Raw genomic sequence first — 25,328 nt, forward strand, 5'->3', positions numbered from 1 at the left:
CAGAGCCCCCTTGACTTTAGTAGGGCTCTGCCCATGCAGGTCAGCTTGCAGGATCAGGATTATCTATTGTATTCTGTATGGTTGTGTGCGATGCCGTGAGTGTGTAGCTGGCTCCGTTGACTAAATTCAATAGAATATCATTATTTGTCTGTGTCAGGGCTTAATTAGATTGGCTAAAAGGAAATCAAATATAAAGGGGGGCATCTGAAAGGTTTTTATTTTGTACAGAGTCTCATGAGTTTTCCAAGAGGCGGTAGTGCAGATTGCAGGGCTATGCTGATATTGGTTTAGTTATTGGGACAGTTGATTGACAGTCACGTAAGTGGTTTGGGATTCTCATAAGAGAGTTAAGAAGCAAGCCAAAGTTGAAACAGAATTCCAGGCATTTTCACACAGCCTGTCAGTTCCTGGCTGTGCTCTGTCTGGATTGGAAGTGCCGTGCTTGTAAAATTGATTTGGATAATAAATCTATTCAGATGGGAAGATGTGTTTTTTTTCTTTTCTTATTTTTTCCTATTTTTCATTTTTGGTTGTGTAACTGAGTCTTTGATTTTGTATATCTCCTTCTTCTGACATAGTTTGGTTCCTTAAAAGATTAGTTGCATATTCTCCTGGGAGGAGATGTAAATATGAAATGGTGATTTTTACAAATTGTACTTGAGTATTTCTAAGACAAGACGAGCAGAGATGATGTTCTTCACTTGGTTAAACACATCTTCTCCTAGAGTGATTTAGCTGTTCTTGCTTTTCCATCATTATGTAACGTGTATTTTTACACCGCTTTGGGCATTTTGTTGTTAAAAAAAATTACTTGAACATTGTGCTCATTTTTTAAAAACAAGGTTCCCAGGTTCAGAACAAAGCTGAACATTAGCTATTGTGAGATTGTGTAGATAATATTAAAGGTTTGGTGCTGTACTACATAGTCTCCTACCTTTTTATATGAAGGAGCTTATGTGCAAAATAGAAGCATGAGAAACTTAAAATATATTTGATTTTTACAAGTAACAGTGCTAGCAAAAGGTGGAATATTTGCTAACATTCAGTAGTACAGTTGCTTGCCATCTGTATTAAAGTTTGTAAATACGAGAGTAATGTTAGCTCATTAAAAGGGCTGCTGACCCTTCTGAGATGCTAGGAACTCTTTCTTGCCTGAGACCTGCATTCCTGTTCTCCTATAGTCATCAATGTTTTAGAAGTATCTATTAAAGGAATATATACATCCTACAGAACTTTGCTTCAGGCATTCTGCAGCACACTAACAAGATGGGGGTGGGAAAAATGCCTGGTGGACCCAGTGCCATCAGACCAGCTTAGACATCATAAAAATGGACGTTTCTCAAAGGAGATGTAAAATGAAAGTGCATTTTCAGCACATCAATTACTAGGGTTACCATACGTCCTCTTTTTCCCGGACATGTCTGGCTTTTCGGCAGTCAAACCCCCGTCCGGGGGCAATTGCCAAAAAGCCGAACATGTCCGGGAAAATGGCGGCTCTGCTCCTCCCCGACTCTTCGGCTCTGTTTAAGAGCCGGGCTGCCCGAGCGCTACCGGCTTCACGGTTTGCCAGGCAGCCTCCAGACCCTGCGCCCCCGGCTGGGCGCTTCCCCTCCCAGGCTCCAGCTGCGCTGGGGAAGCGCCGGCTGGGGGCGCAGGGTCTGGGGGCTGCCCGGCAAACCCTGAAGCCGGTAGCCCTGGGGCAGCCCTTTCCCTCTGGCTGGGAGTGGGAGGGAGGAGGGGGCGGAGTTAGGGCGGGGAAGGGGTGGGGAAGGGGCGGAGTTGGGGCGAGGCTAGGGTGGGGAAATGGGTGGGGCCAGGGCCCGTGGAGGGTCCTCTTTTTTTATTTATGAGATATGGTAACCCTATCAATTACATTCAAGCAAGAGGGAATACACTAATAGATATTTTAACTTAATAACTGTGGAAGTTTTAAAGTTAGCTGCATGTGAATCTTTTCAAATAATGATTTATTGCCAGTTAGCTAACTGGGAAATTCTCGGCTCCTACATTCCGATGTTGGATCAGAGTCTATCACATCTTGTAGTATTTGGTGTTCAGCATTGGCCAATATTGAATGGGCCAGATGCAAGTGTTCCCCACTTTTCCACCTCCTCCATAATGTGCCTGGCAAGTTGTGCATTGCTGTACATGGAAGGAAAATATATTCCTGTCTGGGCCATACCATGCAGCACTTAGTTTACATGAGTTTAAATTACCCATATTTTATCAAGGATTTGTTTACTTGTACCCTCACCATCCAGAACATCAGATCACTTTTATAGCTCATAAAATAATCCAGTTCTTTTAAAAGCTAGTGTGTACGGGACAGCTTGCCTCTCCTTTGGCAATGAATTCCACAGGCTGACTACACACAGTGGTCCTGATCCTACTATCTTAGCTCATGTGAGTAACCTCATGCTGTGCAAGGAATTGTTTTATTAGTTTGTCGTACATGTACAGGAAAGTTATAGGGTTAAATTCTGCTTTAAAATTTTTTTAGGTAAATATAACCTGTATAAAATATTAGTGATAGAAATACAGAGGTAGATGTAAGTAAGTGTTTCTGTATTTTTTCTTTTCTTTTTTCCTTTTATTGTAGGGCTCTTGTCATTCTAATTATATATGTATATATTAGTGCATAGCATTTGCTAATTGTATTGATTCATTTAATTAAAACCAACACAAAGAAACCTAAGTAACACTGAAATTAAAATTCCCCAAACTCTACAAAACTAAACTAAATATAAATTAATCTAAGAACACAGTTTGTACCAAGTGGGGATTGAATGCCCCACTAAACTTCTGGTACATTGATGTGTGTGTACAATCGAAACCTTTTAATCCCTGGACTCTAAATCCATTGGAGCTGACACAGGGGCACTGGTAGGTAGAGGAAAACTGCCTAAGGAGGTAGCCAGAATACTGCCCTCACTCTGCTTATCAAAGTAGTCTGAAGTTTTATCACTAACCAAATGTTAGCAGAGGCAAAAAATGCCTTCTTCCATTGCCAGCGTCCTGGGAAATTCTTCTTGGACAACGTTTTAGCCACAGTGCTAATGGCCCTTGGCTATATGGAGCAGCCTGTCAGAGGAGATTAGAATGAACCCAAAGTTGACTGTATTTTGAACATGAAGCACACCATAGTACTAGTTTTGACCAAAGCTGTCCTGCAAGTACTGAACATGAAAAAGAAACGAACAAAGCTAACTCCCCAGCAAGTGTAACCAGCAAGATATAAAGGGAGGTGGAGAGCAGAATCCACTCTGGTCAGTTCTGTGTAAATCTTAATCTTGGAAACGATGGATGGTCTAGAAATTCCTCAGGTAGGTAGGTTGTATAATTTTGTAACTAGGCCAAATAGGCAGTGGCGCATTAGCCACTGGGCCAATGGGGCCCGGGCCCAGGGGCCCCAGCCAATTGTGGGGCCCTGGAAAAAATCTGCTGCCAGGCACTGTAAACCCAGAGCCCTGGCCCCCAGGTGGGCAGGGCGAGGGAAGCCCCCATGTCCTGCCCCTGCCCCGCAGCAGCAGCGCTGGGTGGGGGAAGCCCTCATGCCCCAACCCCCTTCCCCAGCAGCAGCACCGCCGGGCAGATGGGGCAGGGGAAGACACCCCCCCCCCCAGCGGCCCCCAATCCCAGCAGAAGCCACGGGACGGGGAAGCCCCAGTGCCTCCCACCCATCCCTGGCAGAAGCCACGGGGCGGCATGGGAAGTCCCGGTGCCCAACCCTGCTCTCCGGCAGAAGCGGGCAAGGCGGGAGAAGCCTCAGTGCCCAGAAATGTGGGCAGTGGTGGGGGAAGCCCCAGCACCCGGACCCCTGTGGTGGACCCCCTGGTGCAGGGACAGAGCTTCTCTGGTCTTGGGGCTGCAATGGGGGTAGGGCAGAACGGAGTAAAAGGGGTTGGGGGGGTGGAATGGGGAGGACCCTGGGTGGAACAAGGATGGGCCCTGCCCCCAGGGAAGGGGCAGAAAGGGGTGGGGCTGCAGGCAGAAGGAGCGGAAAGGGGCAGGGTCACAGGCAGAAGCGGTGGGGAGGGGCTCCCCACTTGCTCTGGTCCAGGGCTCCAGGAAACCTTAATCTGCCTCAGCAAATAGGTAACTTTAGTCCCAGACTGGCCGTTAGGACCAAACCTTGCTCATAGTCGCTGCAGAAACCTAAATGTTCGTCCTCCATTAGATATCTCTGACAATGTGATCCAAAGCTTCACATCTCAAACCCGGCAAAACCCCCATAAACTGCTATGCTGTACCCTTTGTTCAGTTATGTCTATTGTTACCAAGAGGTTAGATTCTAAACGAAATAAAATGGGGTGCAAAAATTCGAAACATTTCAGAATATATTAGCAGTTAAAACAGAGGGTTAAGACAAGCAAGGACTCCTGGGTACAATCGCTGCCAGAGTTTTGGGGTGTGACCTTGTGCAGGTCACTCAAATCTGTGCCTTTAGTTCTCCACCAGTGCATAATTCATTAATACTACTCTCTGAATAAAGCGGAGGTGTATTATATTTCTGTGTCCTGAGTACTTCATCTCTTGATACTAGAAGACATGTCGGTGCCCTTTTCCTGCTGTTTGCAGAAAGACTCATTTAATTCACAGATGCTTGGAGAGGGTCCCATCTTTGTATTCAGAACTGTTGAAAGACCTTTGCACATGCCTTGATGGTATTTTTAGAATTTGTGTCAAGAAAAAAAAATATATGGGACAGGTTAGCTGATGATTGGCGTTGTCTCCAGCACTGACTAGGGGTAGCTAACCCTGCTTTATTTGTAGAAACTCTGGTGTCTAGCAAAAAAACTGTTTAGGGTTTTGTTCTGACAAAATTGCAGAAGTAATGTGAAGATTGTCAAACGCAGCTTTGATGGAGAAAATAACTCTATCAGCAATCAAATGGGGGAAAAAGACAGGTTGGTGTTATACACATGCATTAATGTGGTTATGATATAAGAAGACTCAGACAGGATGTCATTACTAAATCAGCATTTTTCAGATTGCATTGGTATATCTATAGGCTCTTTCCTTTGTCAAAGTTGTAAAGAGAAGACGCTAAATACACAAAGCAGGAGACTTGTATATTTGTTTGTCTTTGGCCTGATGCTTGTTACAATGATCATTGTACTAAATTCAGCCTCTTGCTAAACGTTTACTTTTTTTTTGTTTTTAATGAAAAATCAATAAAGCAAAAACAAAACAATAACCCAAAGTCAATGCTGCTTTCCTATCTCCCGTGGGTTTGGTCAGGCTTTGTTAATTAGTGCTTTCTGAGCACTATGCGATCTTCGGATGTAAGATGCTGTAAAAGTCCAAAAATTTAATATCAGGCATGCCATATGTCTGCTCTTGGCTGTGACATGCCTCTTATGCTGTGTACATTGTGTTCTGAAACAGTTACATAACAGGAATATAGGATCAAGATTATCTCTGTCACAAATGATAAGACTACATATCTATGTAATCTGTTTATTGGTTTATGAATCTCAGATCCTCCAGGGAGTGTCACAAATCCACATGATATCCCTGAATGATTTTATATTTGGATATCTGATTCTGCTGAAAGATGGATACAATAGAAATGTCAGTGGGTTCGCTTCTGGTGAATGGAGGACACTCCTGTTTTCATATAAGGTGTTTCTTACTTCTAAGTGTCTAGAACATCTTAGGGAAGATAGGTATAGAAAATGAGTATTTTTTGTGTGTGCGCAAAATCAATCCTGTTTTTGATTCAACACTCATGTAATACTTGTAGATTCACACAGTCTCTCCCAAGTAGGATTTTCCTCACATGGGAACGTTTAAGTCCTGCACCAACTCTGAACTGTGCTCACTTGAGAGGAGTTAATTGGGGTGAATGTTGTGAAGACCATTCATCAGTTCTAATGGGGGAGAGGGGTTTGGCTGATATGCAGATACATTGGATAAAATTAAAAACTGTCCCATGGGAACAGTCATATTCAGAATTGGAAATGGCGGGGGGTGTTACGGATAAGGTTCTGTTAGTACTCCGGTAGGGCTGCCAAAATAAAACAGTGGTGCAGAAAAGAACTCTGGTTACGTCTCCAAAGCGTGACCATCTCTTTTACACTCGCTCGTCACAGTCCTGGGATGTTTTTTTTTTTTTTGTCCTCACCATGCAGTTCTTTAATCCCTTTTTACAGCCCCAGCAATTAGTGATGCACACACTTGTTACACCCATCTAAATGTCCTGGGTTTAAAAGTTGAATTCACACCCAAACATTACTGGACTAATGTTCTGCTTAGTCAGGGTGTGTGTGTGAGAGAGAGAGAAAGAATAGAAAGTCCAATTAGATAATAATGGGGAAATGGTGCAGAGAGGGTAACAAACAGGGATACGCTGTGTAGAAAGTAGAGGGAAGAGGAAAAAATACCTGGAGTATCAGTACAGTGGGTGAAATCTTAGCTCTATTGAAGTCAATAGCAAAGCTTCCATTGTCATCCAATATTATGTATTTATTTATTTGTTTTGTGGTATGCATAGTTGCTCCAGTCATGGACCTGGCCACTTGCTTCCCTTTAGGTAGAAAAACAAGTTTAAAAAATATTGACTCCCTCTTGGGATAAAAAAGATTTTTGGGTGAACTCAGACTAATTATACGAATCTAAAAAGGTTGAAGTTCACGAAACCCAAAGCTCTATCCTTACATCATTCTGTCTTTATTAGATTTTCACAAGGGAAAATATGTATCTTCAGATTTTTTTTCTAAATTCAAGTTTGTAAAATATTTGAGAGAGATGTATATAAAAACTCAAAAATTTTCCAATATACTTACCATGTTGGATAGAATACTATTTGGATTATATACTCTACATTCAAGCCTCTAAACCATACGAAAGAGTGCAGTGTAGAACTTATTAAAAACACAAATTATCGCTCTTTGATATGAAAGTAAGGTAAATATATCAATAAACAAAAGCAGTAGGCATAATTATCCTTTCACTATTATAACGACAGCTGCTAAAAAATCCCCTTTGGACTTTTTTTGGACAATACCTGTGCTGATAAGAAGATACCTGTATCATCACTGAGTTTGTACATTAGAGACTTTTAATGGCTACATTTCATTAGTTTTTTTGCACCACTCCAGTGGTGAAAGTTACTGAATAGCTCCGAGGCCGCAGTAAAAACACATTTACACAATGCTCAAAGATGACCCTGGGTCATAAACGGAGAACCTCTGTTTTAGACTATAGGGAGAACATGGTTACAGGAACAATATTAGAAATGTTTGCATTGCTGATGAGCATATAACACTGTGACAGTACAGCTGAAGAAAATGGATATTTCCTGCTTCAGAAACACCTTGCTAAAAGGAGCTTTGGAGGAACGTCGTTCCAAACTGGTGAATCAGACTGTTTTAGGACTAGCTCCTAATATGTTTGTGCCAATTCATGTATATGAGCTGTAGGCACTGACTAAAAGAACGGATGATTGAAGCAATATTTAAACATGGGGTCAGCCTCCTGAAAATACTCACTGCAAATATTAGCATATTTACAGGAACTGATATAGGCTGATAGAATTAACCAGAGCCAACACCTCCTTTTATGTCATAAAATAGATGTTTCCAGTCTGTATCTACAATGTTGTTTTCTTTTCTAATCTCAGCCTTGAACTTTTTACTTTCCTTGCTTCCCATCACTATATTAGAGTTCCATTCAGCTTATCTATTATCTGCCATTATAGGCGTGATATAGCACAGTGCATAGCTGTGCAAATTTCTTTCTGCGTGTTGGCTGCTGTCCTCCACCCCAGAGATGGCTGTCTCTGAATAATTGTGTGAAACACTTTGGGAACTGTGAAAAGCACAGTGTTTTATTTGTCTTATTATGCAACATGCCTGTCATCAATGCTAGGCACACTGACCATTTAACACATAAATAAACAATTTATAATGTAGTTCAAGGTTGATATCAAGGCACAATATCCTCATCAGATGTTGATAATAGGTGATTCTTAGAATTTACTGTATGAATTGTTTAAGAGCTGGGGCTTGTTTTAGTGCTTTTAGGTGAAAGAAGCTTCAAGCCATACTAGGAACAAATCCTGTCCAATCAAATGTAACTTTTCATTTTATAATGGCATATCCTTTTTTTAGAGCCTTTAATTTGTTCAGTTATCTGTTAAACTCAGATCCGATTGATATTATCCATATGAATAACTGTCTGCAATTGGTTTATAACACAAGGATTATTTAACCTTACATGGTGGTTAACTACAAATCTTCCTCTCTCTTATTTTTCTTTTTAGAATCAAGTTTTTTACTGGGAAATGCCCAGATTGTGGACTGGCCTGTAGTTTATAGTAATGACGGTTTTTGTAAACTCTCTGGATATCATCGAGCTGACGTCATGCAGAAGAGTAGCACTTGCAGGTACGTAGCCTCTGTATATTTACAAACTAATTATTTATATTGAGTGAAAATTAGTACTCGGCTAAAATGTTTAAATGATCTTGAAAGCCTTAATTTAAAAATGATCTGTTAAAAGTTTGCAAAATTACCAATAAACTATTTAAGGTACCAATGCAATCAATAGAATTTATAACTATAAAGGTTGGATCCTGCACAGTGCTGAGTACTTTGTCTCTGATCCAGCAAAGCACTTAAACACGTGGCTGATTGTGTGCATGAGTAGTTCCATTGACCTCAATAGATCCACTGAAGTCAATGGAACTGATCGAGTGCTTAAAGTTTAGTACATGCTCATGTGCTTTTGCTGGATCAGGGCCAGACTGCTCAGCATGTTGTAGGGTTGAGCTATAAATGAAAAGAGAATATTTCTGATGATAATATAGATTTGTTTTTACTTTATAACATTTACCAATGAATATATTTTCTGCCATCCATGTTTTGAAAAAACAAGCTAGTTCTTCCTTTAATTAGCTTCCAGGTCCTGAGTTCAGGAATTTGTGACTTGTCTTGTAACAGCTGTTGATGGTATAAACGTTCTGAGCAAGGCAGGAATGAAGAAAAATCTTCAGTGGAAAAGGAAAATTTTAGAGACTCTGGGCTAGGTTCTCTTTTGCCTTGGAATTGCTCCTGATTTACACCAGCATCAGTGAGGTCACAATCGGGCCCTGTAATAAATTTGAAAGAGACGTGCAGACATGGTAGGATATTTAAAAATTGGGTTTTAGTACACACAAGTGGAACATTTTTAATAGTTTTGCTTTAATTGACTCACAAGAGGCCTACCCCATGAGCACACTGAGGTGCAAACTGCACTCTCTGTCACCATCGGGACAGTTACCCCTAGGAGCAGGTGGACATACTGTCACCCCTTGTCTGGTGGTCTGCCAGGAGAGGCCAATTTTAATTTATGGCCGGACATCCATCCTAGCCTCCTCAACTGAGTGCCTGGGAGCAGGGCCGGCTCCAGCATTTCTGTTGCCCCAAGCAAAAAAAAAAAAAAAATAGCCGCGATCGGTGGCAGCAATTGGAAAAAAAAAAACCCCGCGATCGGCGGCGGCAGTTCAGCGGAAGGTCCTTCGCTCCTAGAGGGAGTGAGGGACCTGCCACCCCGAATTGCCGCAGGTGCTGCCCCTCTCCCTTGTTAAGCTGGTGTCTGGAGCCAGCCCTGCCTGGGAGATGCTCTGGGAGAGCGCTGAATCCCTGGGAGATGCTTTCTGTGGACTGGGTTAGCCAACTCCAAGCCCCATAAAGCATGTGCACCAACAATCCTGGCAGAGCGACTGCTGCCCGGGGCCTACACCTGGTTATACTGCTGGTAACTGAAGCAACCCAGGGAGCAAATCTGACTCTATATGTGCGGTACGTTAACTACCATTCCATTTTCACCAAAAGACAATAAGCGCATTGCTAATGGGAAAACGTAGCCTGCTCTGCTTTTCTCTATTGAGGAGGAGGGGAAACCTGTGGAATCCAAGATTCCTGAAAGTATTCAGGCTTCCTATTGCAGGCAATGGTGTAGGAACAAGCTTGTGATGTTACCATACAATATTGAATACAGGCAATAGCAAGCAAGTTTACAAACTCATGGGGGCTGACGGAGACAACCTCATCACAGCCATCCCAGATGCACTGATAGAATTGCCCTGTTGCACTCCCATGATCACATCTACGTTTTCTTTGTACTGAAACACATCTATATAAGCTACTTGCTGCCAGCTGAGCCTCTTTCCCGTGGTTCTGAATTAAAACCATTACAAGTACAGAACAGAAATATAAGAAAATTTTAGTTAAACACCTTTGAAACATGAGGACTTATGAATTCTCCTATTAAAATACTATTAAAAATACCCCCTCAATTATACTTCAGATAGTGAAGGTGCCAGAAGGTTTGTTGCCTAGCAGTGTTTTTGTGTATGTTTATGTGCTATGGGTATAACATGTGGAGCCGTCTCCCACCTTTTCTCTCTAAGGATGTAAAAGTTTATATGGGGTTAAATTCACCCCTATGGAGAGAGCCAGCATGAGGCCTGTGGACCATTTAAGTCCCTCGTAAACCCTGTTTCAATGATGAAAATGGTCCATGGATGTTTGGCACTGAAGCTGGAAAATATAACTCAAGTGGACATACCCGCACTAGCTCTGATGAAGCTAGCATGCTTTTTGAGCTGGAAATTACATCTTCCAGCTCCAGAATAGACACCTCCATTGTATTGGCCCTCTTCACCAGGTCACTCTTATGTTACTCCTGAGTAGGAGGTTAGTAGGGTAGACAGGGCTGCTTTCTAATATAGACTCCATTTTTTTTCTCTTCATAGAATCATAGAATATCAGGGTTGGAAGGGACCTCCAACCCCCTGCTCAAAGCAGGACCAATTCCCAACTAAATCATCCCAGCCAGGGCTTTGTCAAGCCTGACCTTAAAAACCTCTAAGGAAGGAGATTCCACCACCTCCCTAGGTAACCCATTCCAGTCACTTCCAACTACCCATCCACTTTAGAGTCTGTCTATTTAGCAACCACCTTTTCATTCAAAGACTGGGTCAGACTCTTTTCCATGCCTGATCCTTAGCCGGTTGAGTTACACTGAGCAGTGTGGTGATTTCCACATGCCCCAGGGTCTCGGAATGCTGCCTCAGCAGAAATTCCAGTCTTTGCTGGTCCATGGGGTATGAGACTGGGATCGAAAACTTATCCAACAGGTTTAACGTCCAATGCATGCCTTTTCAGACAGGAACAGTTTTGAAGCTACTCTCTAATAAAAAGTTGTGCTGCTGTATGAAACAGAGAACAGTTTTTGGGTGGACTGTGGCTTCTTGGGTTTACTCACTTGAGCGTGTGGTGTTGAGGTTGAGAAATACAGTAGATGACATCAAAGAGGGATTGTGAAGATGATAGCCAATAAATGTCTGTTTTTTTGATAGATGGTGTAATTTTAATCAACAGGATACATAAGATTTTATTTTCTAAATTGGGTTCTCACTCTACATGTGATAAGACTGATTGCTACATCATGTGTCCCCAAAATAGAATTATTTGATATATAGCATAGCATTAGCTGGATTAAAGCAAAGCAGATTTCTGATGCTATGGGATCAGAGTGCTATGGTGTTACATTTATATTGCTTTTCAGGACAAAAATGTAGACACATACAGAGAGATACATAATGTAAAACTTTTCAGACTCTAGGCTCTGATTCTTGGGGTGCAGTTTAGCTGTGCTTGGTGCAGGTCCTGAGTGTGGTGGAGGACAAAGATAGTTTTATTCCACTATTGTGGCTGTCAGTTTGAAGGTGAGCCAGTTTGTCCCCCAGTGTAAGTTAGAGCAGACCTGAGGCTGCTCTAAAACTTATGTCTGGCTGCTGGCAGCCCCAAGTGGCTATTCCAGCAGTTGGAAATAGCTAGAGTATAGAGATGCACCCACAGTGATGGCCCTCACCCCAGGGGCCTCGACATTAGCTCTACACCACTTGGGGATACCTCCTATGCAATAGCAGTTCCCACCTGGCCAGATCGACTGGCTTTATGGCACATTGTAGCAACTGAGTGGTACAAAGTACCCAGAGTGGAGATGAGAATTGGGCAACCAGAGCTTTGAGCTATAGGGATATAAATATGTTTTTGATTGGCACATATCACACCAGAAATTGTGTGCTTAATTGTGCACACAATAGCATTGTCACACACACACAGACACAATTTTTCAGCAGGTGGAAACTTGTGAGTTGATGAATATTGTGTCCCAATGAAATTACAACTGGGATGGCCTGAGGGGCAGTTTCAGTTTCGGCATATTTAGGCTGCAATTGCACATGCAAACATTCTTTACTTCCAGTTGCACTAGGAGCTTAAATTGCACTTAAATAAATATTTCTCTTGTATTTATATGTGCTCATGCAAATTTAGATCTTACCGAGTAAATTAAAAGAATTGGCTGTTATAAAACCTTTCTGAAAATGATATGGTATTGTTAGTAGTATTCTCAAAATATCATTTCAATGGTCATTGGTAGCCATTGATTCCTCTGTGCAAGAACTCATGAAAACACACACCCATTGAACACTTGGTTAGCAGAGGTGCCCCAAGCATTGTACATTTGGCATTGTCTGGAGGCTGCTCCATTCCTCTTTTTGGCTTGCCTGTCTCCACAGAGCTTGGCTCAGGCCTGGGTGTGGCCCACAGTTTTCAGAGGAAACCTGAGCTTTCCAGGGTTCCCTTAGCATTTTGAGTGAGTCTGTGTGCCCTGGCGGAACCGTACACAAAGGGACCACAGATCTTTATTGAACCGGTTGTTTACAGGCAGCATTATCAGGAAAACTGCTGCACTATTCTAATTCAGTGTCTCAGGGGAGTGAGGGAAACATTCACTCCTGGTTTGATCTATTGCTGTTTAAAGTTGGATGAAAAATCTGTGGGTAAAATCCTGGCTCTGTTGAAGTCAATGGCAAAACTCCCATTGACTTCAGTAGGGCCAGGATTTCACCCCTGTATGTCTAGTGAATGGACGTCAGTGTTCAAGAATAATTAAACTTGACATTGAGATGGTTTCTCATTTACACTAAAGCCCCCTTATACTGTCAGGGCTGCACAAAGAGGCCTTGTGAATGAGAATCAGGCCTGTGGCATTTCCATTGAGGTTCTTTATAAAGGATGCTGTGCTTTAACTTGCAGACTTTTGAAGCTTCTAATTCACGAGTTGGTGGCCGTTGTTCATTTTGGGTGAATCCTTTTCAAGCTGGCATTGGCCAGCATAATGTTGTTGTGCCCCTTTTCATCTAATGCCCCTTGATAAACAGGGTTGTAATTTTGGTTTAGGATCCTGCCACGCTTTGCCATTCACCCAGCCTTCAGCAGGACCGGCTCCAGGGTTTTTGCCGCCCTAAGTGGCAGCAAAAAAAAAAAAAAGTGGCAATCGCGATCGGGGCACTCCAGCGGCAGCTCCACCGCGCCGCTTTCTTCTTCGGCGGGAATTCGGCGGCAGGTGCTTCCCTCCGAGAGGGACCCGCCGCCGAAGAGCCCCTTCCCCTTCCCCTTGCTTGCTGGGCTGGTGCCTGGAGCCGGCCCTGGCCTTCAGAACCTCACAGAATTATCCATTAGCATGAACAGGACACTACTGGTGACACCATCAGCTGCTCTCTGAAACTGACTAGGAATACAAGAATCCTGTGCCCACTCAGAGCTGCATTGTATTGAATGGTTCTTCTGTTTCAGGGGGTGCTTGGGAGGGAGATAAGAACACAGACAAGATAAATAAAAATTGACCTGCTTAAGAAAGAGAAAAATTTGTCTAAAGTTGCTCCTTTCTGTGACTATCTCAGTGAGTCTTATGTGTCTGCGATATGTCCATTGTGTAGATTGTAAGATCCCCAGCACGGGGTGGACTTGATATTTGTCTTGTACAGTGTGCTGTTGACGCTTGACAAGTAATAAATAACAACAACAAGTGGCAGAGGAAGACAGTGTGATTGATAAAGGAGTAGGGATGGGAATCCCCCGGTTTAAAAAAAAATAAAAAGGGACAGTCAAAATTAAATTAAGTCTGTGATAAACAGAGATCTTATGTAACTTGTATGGCAGAGTTGCTTTGTAAGTTCCCTGTGCACCTGATATTAAAAACTGTCCATTGAAAAGTTTAGTTATTGCAGCACAAGACCTTAAAATGTTTCCTTACATGTGAAAATATGGTAAGATTTGAACTTTAGAGATTGACTGCTCTCATAAACTGACTTTCATGTAAACATACAGTTGATTGATCATATTCAGCAGGGTTGTATAGTTACTCCTTAATACCTAATATCCCCACTATACAAGATGCTGAATACAGCTAGTCATTATACCTCTAATTAATATTGATTGTTTCTGCACTTATAAACCACATAAACACTTGAGCAGAATCTTTTTTCTGTAGTCTCCTCGTACTAAGGGGAAAATTGTTTTAAATCTCTGGAACAACATAACAGAAAATTCAGTTGCATGATACATTGTGCTAAACCTCTCAGGTCATATTTTTGTTTTGCCCTGTCAGTGCATTAAAGAGGACAGATAAAAAAGAAATGAAACATTCCAACCTTAGTTGTTGTCACCTCAAATGTAAATATATAAAACATTATCAGCTGAACTTCTAAATAGAAAACAGGTCATTTGAAAATATTCTGTCTGCAGTATGTTGTGGAATTATCTGAAAGACTGCCATGTATTAATAGAAGTTGGATTATAGGTTGGTGGTGAATTCCAAAAATGATGACATTATTGAATGGTATCTTGTAGAACTCAGCTGATTTGGTAAAACAGATTGCTGGCATCAATCATCACAGAAAAGTCCAGTAGCATCTCCTTAATAATTTGCGCTGGTGACTTAGTAATGACATATACTGTATCAGTGCCTGCCTTTGTTTTGCTGTGCATAACTTCCTTTAGTATCCCACAAATATTATAGGACGTTTTTCATCTACAGGCCAGATTCTGATCCCATTACTCGCACTGAGTAGCACCTTACTCTGCGAGTTTCCTCTTGACCCAGTAGAACTACTGTACTGGTGTGAAAAACTGCTTAGCAGTAGTGAGTAAGGAGTTCACAGTCTGGCCCTAACACAGTCAAGTCACTAACAACTTCAGTGTTCTTGTTTTGTTGTTTCTTGCAGCATAAGTGTAAAATAAATCTCAGTTTACTGAAGCTCTGAAGGTTTGTCAATCAATAAAAGAAAAACTTCTTTTAAACTGCAGAGACACTGGTAGCCTTATTTCCTCTTTATCTTTAATTTTCATGGAGGTTGCTGTTGTGGGTTTCCATTCAAACTCAAAATGCCTGTGAATGGCAATTAAAAGTATGTTCATCCAAGTGTTGGGCAGCTTTTATTCTATCTTCCTTTTTTCTTGCAGTTCTTTAATTGTAGATCTGCGTAGAACAGTCTGCATTGATTTTTGGTCCTGGGGAAGAATAACCATGGGGGCTCAGATGTTCTGTTATGAAATTCAGTCTTTTAGGGTTTGTCTCTACTGCAGCTGGAAGGTGTGATTTCCCACCCAGGTAACTCCCCGCTAGCTCAGTTTGAGCTGGTGCGCTAAAAATAGCAGTGCGGACATGGCAGCATGTTTGGCAGCTCGGGCTAGCCACCTGAGTCCAGGCCTGCCTGGGCCACCACTGTGAGCCAAGCTCGGGCTGCGATGCCCACACGGCTGTTTTTAGCACACTAGCTCAAGCTGGACTAGCGTGAGTCTGTCTACCCACGCTGTGAATCACACTTCTCAGTCAGGTCAGCACACAGGTGTTTGGGAGCCTGGGGCAAAATCTGAAACTGAGGCCCTCCCACCTTCCAAAAAATTGTCCCCGAGAGGAGGACCTGGGGAGCAGTGGCATATTGGAGAGGTGCCACCCCCGCAACCCCACAGTGCTGGCTTCTGTCCTACGGGGCTGGGCCCAGCTCCCTGCTTCGGGTGTTGTGACCTGGCTCACGGGCTTGCAGCACCACTTGGGCCTGCTCTGAGCAGGGGGTTGGACTAGATGACCTCCTGAGGTCCCTTCCAACCCTGATATTCTATTCTATATTCTACCATTCAGTTTGGACTGGTGGCCCCTCCATTGCGGAGGAGCTGCTGGGCCAAACCTGAATGGTGCTGCAATCTCACGCATTAGTTTTTCTTGCACCCTCCTTTCCCCCAGGTGGCCCTGCTCCCAGCTGCAGTGTAGACATACCCTTAGAAGTAAAGTCAATGGAGCGGTGCCCACTTATACCAGCCTCCTTTTGAAAAACTCCGGTGAAGAAGCTTAGGCAGTCTGTTCCATTGTCCTACAGTTCTTACAGCTAGGAAGCTTTTTCTGAGATTTAATCTAGATCTGCTATGCTGTAGTTTGAATCCATTGCCTCTTGTCCTGCCCTCTGAGACAAGAGAGGACAGCTTTTCTCCCATCTTTTTTTATGGCAGCCTTTTAAGTATCTGAAGACCACTATCATACCTCCCCTTCCCTCCAATCTCCTCTTTTCCAAACTAAACATACCCAGTTCCCTCAGCCTTTGCTCATATGTCTCACATTCCATCCCTTTGATCATCTTTGTCTCTTGCCTCAGGATCCTTTCCAGTCTCGCTGCATCCTTTTTATACATTGGTGCCTAAGACTGGACACAGTACTCCAGCTGAGGCCTACCCAGCACTGAGTAGAGTGGTACTATCACCTCCCATGACTTACCTGCTATGCCTCCGTTAATACAACCTAAAACCGCATTTGCTTTTTTTGCAAGAGCGTCACATTGCTGACTCATGTTGAGGTTGTGATCCACCACAACTCCCAGATCCTTCTGAGCAGTGCTGCTGCCAAGCCAGTTTTCCCCCCGTTCTGTATTTGTGTGTTCGATTTTTCTTCCCGTAGTGTAGCACCTTACATGTGTCTTTGCTGAATGTCATTTGGTTGTCTATAGCCCGGTTCTTCAATTTATCGAGATCCCTCTGACTGTGAGCTCTATCCTCCAAAGTATTGGCAACCCCTACTAGCTTTGTGTCATCTGCACACTTGATCAGTATTCTCTCCATACTTACATCCAGGTCATTAATAAAGGTGTTAAACAACACCGGACCCAGAACAGATCCCTATGGGAACCCCCCAATTATGTATCCACTTAATGGTAGTACCGTCGAATCCACATTTCTCCAGCTTACTTATCAGAATGTCATGTGGGACTGTGTCAAAAGCCTTGCTGAAGTCCAGGTATATTATGTCCATCATATTCCTCCTATCCACCAAATCAGTTACTCTGTCAAAGAAGGAAATCAAGCTGGTTTGGCATGATTTATTCTTGGTAAATCCATGCTGGCTGCTAGTGATTACCCCTTCATCCTCTAGGTATTCACAAATTGAATGTTTATACATTGCTCTAGTAGCTTACTAGGTATCGAGGATTGGCTGACTGCTCTATAGTTCCCTGGCGCCTCCTTTTTCCCGTTTTCAAAGGTGGACGCTATGTTAGCCTCTCTCCAGTCTTCTGGGACCTCTCCTGTCATCCACAAGTTTGTAAATAGTATTGCCAGTGGCTCCCAGATTTCTTCAGCTAATTCTTTCAGTACCCTTGTGTGCATAGCATCTGGCCCTGCTGATTTGAATCCATTCAAATTGGTCAGAAGATCTGATGTGTTCTTTACTTATCCCAATCTGCATCCCTTCCCCTTTATTATCTATGGTAACTTCACTAGTCATCTGGTCACATGTTAATTTTTGTGAGAAGACTGAAGCAAAGTAGATATTGAGAAGCTCTGCCTTCCTATCATCTTCTGTTTCCAGCTCACCTTCTCCATTGAGCAGCGGACCCACACCATCCTTAAGTTTGCATTTATACCCGGTTAGTGGAGGGGAGGAGGAGGAATGTACAGATGCATTTTAGTACTTTTTCCAAACAATGTGATACAAAAATTAATTGAATAACATGAAATAAGTAAATATATTTGCATATTTCTTAAAAGAGTTGCATAATAGTCTAGCAGTTCAGTTTCTTACTTGTGCAATAAAAAGGCAATGCATAAAGCTCTATTTTATTCCACAAGTTAGGCAAGTGAGGTAAATATAATGTGAGTAAACCTCAGAGCAGTTTAACGGAGTTTTGCATATTTACATCAGCACAGAGAATTTGAACCAGGGATGCCCTTCCATTGAAATTCACCCTGCCAATATGAATGTCAGGTGCTGGCACTTATATAATTGATGTTGGGAATTCACTATTTGAAAGGTGTCATGTTGAACAGGGTAGCTGGGAAATTGAGCCAGCAAGGCACTTAGAAGAACAGGAGGACTTGTGGCACCTTAGAGACTAACAAATTTATTAGAGCATAAGCTTTCGTGGACTACAGCCCACTTCTTCGGATGCATATAGAATGGAACATATATTGAGGAGATATATATACACACAGACAGAGAGCATAAACAGGTGGGAGTTGTCTTACCACCTCTTAGTGTACCAAGGCACTTAGGCACATCTCTAACTTGAAGCGTGTGAGTTGTCCCAGTGACTTCTTTCCCACTCACATGGGATAAAAGCAAACTTGACTTGACTTCAATGGGACAATTCGTACTCGTAAAAGTTGTGCTGGATTGGGGAATTTATTTGCAAGAGAATTGCAGCCTTTATTTCTTGTTGGTGAAATCCTGTCTTGATTCATAATCAGACCTTTATAAGTAAACTCTGATTACCTGAATGTCTTGGGGTACCTCTGGATAATTTTAGAGAACGGAACTTTGGTCCCTGTCTGAATTTTGGATTCAGGGCATGGAAGCAAATTTTGTGTAGCTCAACATTCTCATAACTGATGCTTGGATCATCAGGACTTATCAGTAGTGGATTCCATTCTGCCTCACGAGTCTAAGGGGTTCTAAGAGGATTTGAGAATTTGCATGGCTTTTGTTGAGTTTTCTTCTCCACTTCATCATTTTGTCACTGTAGCATTTTTACGTGTTGCCCCATTGGTAGTAATAGGTCATGCTTTTGTATATTGTCAGCTCTTTTTTTTAACACTCTAGCCTTGAATGTATACCTAGAAAGTCACTTATATAAAACGTATAATGACAGCACATAAATCTTTCTTACAAAAAATAAGCAGCCACAATTGTTTGCTTTATAGGTTTCATGGCAATCTTGGAATACCATAAATGTTGAAATGAGGTGTAAATCGTAGTTACATGTCAGTGGATGACAATTACGGCATAGCCAATGTTTCTAAGTTGTTACTTGAGTGTGGAAAAAAACAGAAATGGATTTTTCTTTTCCAGTTTTATGTATGGGGAACTGACGGATAAGAAGACCATTGAAAAAGTCAGACAGACTTTTGACAACTATGAGTCAAACTGCTTTGAAATTCTTCTGTACAAGAAAAACAGTATGTATAACAGTATGTATGCAACTAGTGGTTATTAACAGTATATTTTTAAAATGAATAATTGAGCAATACCAATTTTTCTTTTAGCATTTGTGTGGGAGTTTGGGGCAAGGTTTTTAAAAGTGACTAGTGATTTTGGGTGCCTTAATATTTGAATGGGCAACTTGAGACCCCTTAAAAGGGTCTGGTTTTTAGCGGGTGGGTACTCCGCACTTTCTGAAAGTCTGGCCCCTTTAAAATGCCTCAGGTGAGGACTCCAGAAACCCATTTTTGAAACTTTTGGGGTATATGAAGGTGATCAAACTAGGTACATTGGTAGGAAGCACTGTGCGAGGTGCTCCATGCAGATCGGAGAATTCCCTCAATCATGAGCTGGAACACTCATGTCCCAGATGTCTATGGTCCTGTCACTTGTGCCTACTGATTTGATGGCTCTATGATGCGTTCCCATTAGGAACTTGGCTGAGACCACCAAACATAAGACCCAGTCAAGAATTAGTACAAGGTTATTAGAAGGCAGAGGACAATATAGTAACTCAACAATGTGACCAATTCTCTCCTTTAGCTGGCTGGCTTCTCCAGCAGGTTTCAAGAACTGGAGATGATTTTACTTCAGAGTCAGGTTGCCACCACATATTGCTATCCTAGTCTTTCTCTGTAGGTGTTTATGCTGCTTCTGTGCATTGTTCTTGTTCATCAACATTTAACATGATGCTGGACAAAATCTCTCAGTTGTGGATTGGCTGGCAAAATTTACAGACTCTGTGTTTTTAACTTTTACAGTCCCTCTTTTTTTTTTATACTCGGACTTAATCACTATTCAAAGAATGCTGCTGCCATGAGATCCTGGAAGCTTGACCCAGTAACTTGCATGTTCATTCGGTTGTGTGAGGCCAGGTTATATAGGCCCTAGCCTTGTAAGCTGCTCTCCACAGGCAGACCCCTATGCCTGCATGGAGTAGCTTGCAGGATTGGGTCCATAGCTTTTCCTAGTGTACTTCAGTTGCAGAAAAAATGTGCACTATAGGAAAGGGCAAATCGTGTTCCAGGGCCTCATCCAATAGTTGTGCTATATATTAATACAAACACTTCTGTCTCTCATAACTATGAACAGAGGATTTAAGACCATGCTGCTCCCTGAGATTGTACCTGCTAAGACTTCCTGAAATTATACATGTGTTCTGCCCACCCCGAAGTATGTTAGCAAACTTTTCCATTAAAAGAAGCACAATTGAAGCTCTCACTTCCAGTATTGCTGCAGGTGTCTTGACATGTCCTGTGAATGACACCATTCTGGTCTTTGGCAAATGGTCATGTCTGTTCTTTTGCTTTTCCGCTGCTCTGCTCTTTTGTCCATGTACTCTGCCTGATTGCTCCCACATGTTAGGAAATTGTCCTGAGATGGGTTTGCCCTGCATTTCTCCACTGGAAAAGGCTTTTAGTGTTGCCACACCCTGTTTCCAGCTGGTAACAGAATGGATCCCTGGCAATCAACTCTCCCCTTTACTATAGGGTTATCTTATTAAAAATAAGCTGAAGTGGCAGCTCCTGGTTAACAGGTGTCAGTCTTTCATTAAATTCCTTTCCCTTTTATTTTTAAATAGAAAAGCTAAAAGCTTTCTCCTGATCTCTTTTCCATATCGGGCCAATAGCTTTTGCTTAGAGAATATCCCCTGCTTGAGTGGATTGCCTCTCAATAAATCCTGAAACACAGCTTCCTCATTAAAACCTTCAGCTGTGCCCAGATTTCCAGCTCTTCTGTCTATAGTTTTTATAAGATATGCAGGATAGTGGAAGGATTTTGTAATAAGAAAATATCCAAGTACAGTCCATAGGGTCATTCTCTGTTCAGTCTTGGATCGGATCCCATCCGTAAATTCAATCTCTCTTGCTCTCTCTCCTCTTCCCCCAAAGCCAAGAATTAAGACTCCTTTTGGTACTAACACTTTAACTGGCCGACTTCTGTCTCAGCAAATGCGTTGTCCAGCACTTGGTTCTACCCAGTCGTAATCTGTACCTGGCTTCCTGCAGATTGGTAAAACGTGACCTCACTACAAAAGCACATGTTAAGGTTAACACTGTAGCGAAAAATAGGTAGTGTATGTTTCTTCCATAACACCTGCAGGAAATACAGACTGTTACCAGATTGAGGGGTTTCAGTTTATTCCCACTGGTGGCCAGGTGTGTCACCAGCCTTCTGCTCTGAGTTCACTGCACTTTCATAGACCAAGCATGAGAACATCCAGTGTTCATTTCAACCCCCACTCTGTGCCTAGCAGTGCTGTGTGTTCTTGCTCATGAGTTGTGTAGGTTTTTCTCCTGAGAGACTCTTTTGGTAGCAACTGAGACTTGTTTGGCTTTTCCTTTGCCTCCAGCATAGTGAGAGGTATTATCCAGGGGCTGCTGCTTTCAGGCATTATCCTCAGGATTGCTGCCCTCAGGCACTTACTTAGCTTGCTGGTATGAGGACTGCCTGGTTTCCTTGTGTTTATTAGAGTGACTTCTGCTTTTTAATTAGTTACTTGTCTAAAGAGCTGCACATTACAAACCTCTTAGAAGCCAGTGTTCAGGTCTGTAAATCTTGAGTTGGCCATTGGTAGTTGAAATAATGGAGCAGTCAGCACAATGTCCCTTGAATAAACCCTAAACCACAGGCCTTCCCTGTGCTTGTACCACTTACTGCTATTGTACTGGTTTAATCACAAACAGTTCAATGTAGCTACGGTGAATTACAGTTTTGACCTTGTCTACACTAGTCTTATGCTAAACCATTTTATTTGCAGTGCCCTCTGGGCACCTATTCTGCAGTTTCTGGTACAACTCCAGAAGCAATGCATGGTGGGAGATTTTGAAAGGCCAACGGTGCATTGTGTGGGTGGACTAGTTTGTGTCCATACTCGCACCAAAACAGTTCAGACTGAAAACAATTTTTAACCTGGGTGAAAGCATGTCTAATCCAAATGGCATTGTGCATTCTGCTAAGCCATCCTCCAGCATGAGGTCTGAAGATGCTCAAAATAAGTGGATGCCTGTGAAGTAGCCGATGCTGCCCTGTTTTTGGCCCTTCAGTAGCCTCTGTGAGGAATGTTGAGACATTACGCTGCGGATCTATGGAACCACAGACCAGCTCTGCTGAATGGAAGTGAAATGTGGGCACAGAGGAAAGCTGAAGAATGTTGGAATGATATTTTCCATTCTCGTAGTCTCTGTCCACTTCTCCATATCAAGTGGCAGGACAAGATCAGAAATTAGGCTATTCAAAAGCTGAACCAGCCACCGTCTCCATCCGCACTGGTTCAGTTTCAATGGCTTTCTTGGCCTGGACATATTAGACTAAAAGACCAACCAGTTTCAAAGTGTGTGTACCAAGGAATGCTGCTACTTGGCCAACAAGCCCATGTTTGCCAAAAGCTTCAGTGGTGTGACAAGATTGTCAGGGATGGATATAAACTGAATATACAATCACACCACCTTAAGCAGCCCGCCAGAGATTAATCCGTGTGACAATTTGCAAAGAGGTCATGTCCTATGCTGATGATACTAAGCCATTTGGAGCACCTCTGTGTATGGATGTGAGGTGTTATAAACTTGCTATGGGGAGCAAATGATTCTCAGGATGGCCCATGTTTTCTAGTGTAGGTGAGGCTTCACTGACATGCCATTCATACAAGTGAACTGTGTATCTCTAAACAAACTGTGCAGGATCCCAAATCAATAAGAGTAAAATCTACCCCCCTGCAGCAGATCAGCATGAAGCAATAGAACTGAAGTGGTGCACAATCCTTGTGGTGGCTGACTACACAGGGGTGAATTTGACCCTATAGAGAACAGGACACTTGCCGGTTTACTGGTACATCATGCAGGAGAATTAAGCATATTACATTCCTGCTGTGTGCATATATATCTGCTATCCTAACCCCTCCAGCATTTTAGGTGCTTTGTTTATTGTTTGCTTAACCAAAGTACCAGGATTGTAAAATAGTTTTGCCTTTAGTTCAAATACTAAGAGGAAGATATATCGGTGGGTATATCGTCTATTGGTTAGAACAGCAGAGAGACTGGGAGTCAGACCTCTTGAGCTCTATATTCAGCTGTGTGTGTGTGTTGGGGGAGGGTATGGTCTGGTGATTAGCCCAGAAAACAGGGAGGCAGGATGGCTGAGCTCATCTCTCAAGCGTTCTTTTTTACGTGTGGAAGAGTGTCAAATCGGGGACATGGCACATTTGACAGAATCGTCCTAATTTACAGAGAAATTAAAAAATGTTTTTAAAAAAATCTAAAGCTTGTTTTTTAAAGATGACCAGCAAAGAAAAAACGTAGGTGTCTTTGCCATTTTGTTTTGATTCTCTGTGATGGAGTAACATGGATCGTCAAGGTTTTCCTCTCGCCTTGTTTGTTACTTTAGAAATATCAGAAAGTTTTTCATACCCTGAGGATGAGACCCGACCAGACTCCAAAGGGGGTGAAGAATGATAGGGAGAGACCAGGCTAAAGGGGGAATAGTAAAACAGTGTTATGGCAAAAATTGTTTGGGGTTCTTCCTTTGGTTACTTGGGGTAGTTAATTGGATTGCTAGCATTTTCTCATTTTAATGTGTGTGTGAATATATTATAGACCCAAACAAACATGGCAAAAGTACAGCTATCTAGAAATGGTTTTCAGATAAATGCATATAATACAGCATTTAAACCATGAAATGCCCCGTGTAGGAGTTGTGGAAAGCTGGTGTTCTATCACATGCCCTGGTTTCTTTCTCTCTTCTCCAGGAACCCCAGTTTGGTTCTACATGCAAATCGCACCTATAAGAAACGAACATGAAAAAGTGGTTTTATTCCTGTGCACTTTTAAAGATATCACTTTGTTCAAACAACCAATTGAAGATGATTCAACAAAAGGTAATTTTTAAAATAAATTATTATTAATGTTAAAATACACATATTCAAGTTGAACCTCAGAGCAGAAGCAAACAATGAATGTGAAGTGTTTCTTGGCTTCAGGAAATACTTAGCAATGTGTAAGAGTTCGGACATCATTCTGCTACGTTTGTGGTATAGAACTCTAAGATCAAGCACAGTGTATGTAACATTAATTAACAACATGCTGCAACTGTCCCTAGACTGGGTATATCTTTTTTTTGGGTATGGTTTCACTGATTGTTTCAGCACAGCTAGATTTTGCTTAGATTAGAAACTAGTATCACTTTGAGACACTGTTAGCCACTTTTAATTATTTGTTAAGCTTTACTGTTTTAGGAGATTGAAAATTAAATGTCTTTTTCCCTAAGGAGATTATAATTTTCCATTTAGTAAACACTTTTTCCCCCGTTGGTGATGAGATACTGATATCTTTTTTTCTGTTGAAGGTGAAATTACAATGAAATGGCCCATTTTGCTTGTTCCTTGTTTGCCAGCAATGATATCAGCATAGCTCTGGTTGTTGGGTTTATTTGTTAACAGCTGCTGCAGATGGTGTTCATTTGGATGTGCAGTGGCCTATTCAAATAAACACCCAGGGCCAGATCCTCAGCCTTGTCCAAGGACAGCTGCTGGGGAAGGATGAAAAGGACCTGTTTATACTGTCTCTCTCGATCCTGAGGCATATTCTGTGCTTCATGGCTGCTGTATGCTAAGTTTATATGTGTGTTGTTTTTCTAATTATACTTAGTGCACACTTGGTTAAGGGAAATAATATCCTGTTGCTTTGCATTTGCTTATCGTTTATTTATTCCTCACCTCCTCCCCCCCCCCCCCGCCGCCCCCAACTTGGCAAAGTCTGGGTTCCTCATGGAGAACTATGAACATCCAAAGCTTCAAAGAGAAACTCTTGGTGTCCTCCAAGTGCAAAAAAACAGGGTCTGAACGATTTTCGTACAGTGTGGAAAACATCTGATTATCCATGCTTGGGTAACTCAAAAGTTACTGAATATATTTGTCAAGCTGTCTGGAGAGGCTTACGAGCATGCGTGCCAACCTCAGGGCAGACTGTCCAGGAACAGGACACAAACCCCAAACTGGCTGTATGTTCTATCACTAGATTTCACCAACC

At 42.2% G+C, this 25,328-nt stretch overlaps 1 protein-coding gene across 2 annotated transcripts in view; it reads left to right on the forward strand.

Moving 5' to 3' along the window:
- Positions 1–25,328, forward strand: part of KCNH5 (potassium voltage-gated channel subfamily H member 5) — a 223,105-nt gene that overhangs the window by 9,131 nt on the left and 188,646 nt on the right. The window contains exons 2-4 of one of the 2 annotated variants that reach the window (XM_024105172.3): positions 8,267–8,390; positions 19,177–19,295; positions 24,050–24,178. In XM_024105172.3, the coding sequence (XP_023960940.1) occupies positions 8,267–8,390; positions 19,177–19,295; positions 24,050–24,178 (372 nt within the window). The remainder of the gene's footprint in view (positions 1–8,266; positions 8,391–19,176; positions 19,296–24,049; positions 24,179–25,328) is intronic. The other variant, XM_005285878.5, reaches the window with a different exon arrangement.

The sequence above is a fragment of the Chrysemys picta genome, chromosome 4 (genome assembly GCF_011386835.1).
Source record: "Chrysemys picta bellii isolate R12L10 chromosome 4, ASM1138683v2, whole genome shotgun sequence".
In the NCBI taxonomy this organism is placed as follows: Eukaryota; Metazoa; Chordata; order Testudines; family Emydidae; genus Chrysemys; species Chrysemys picta.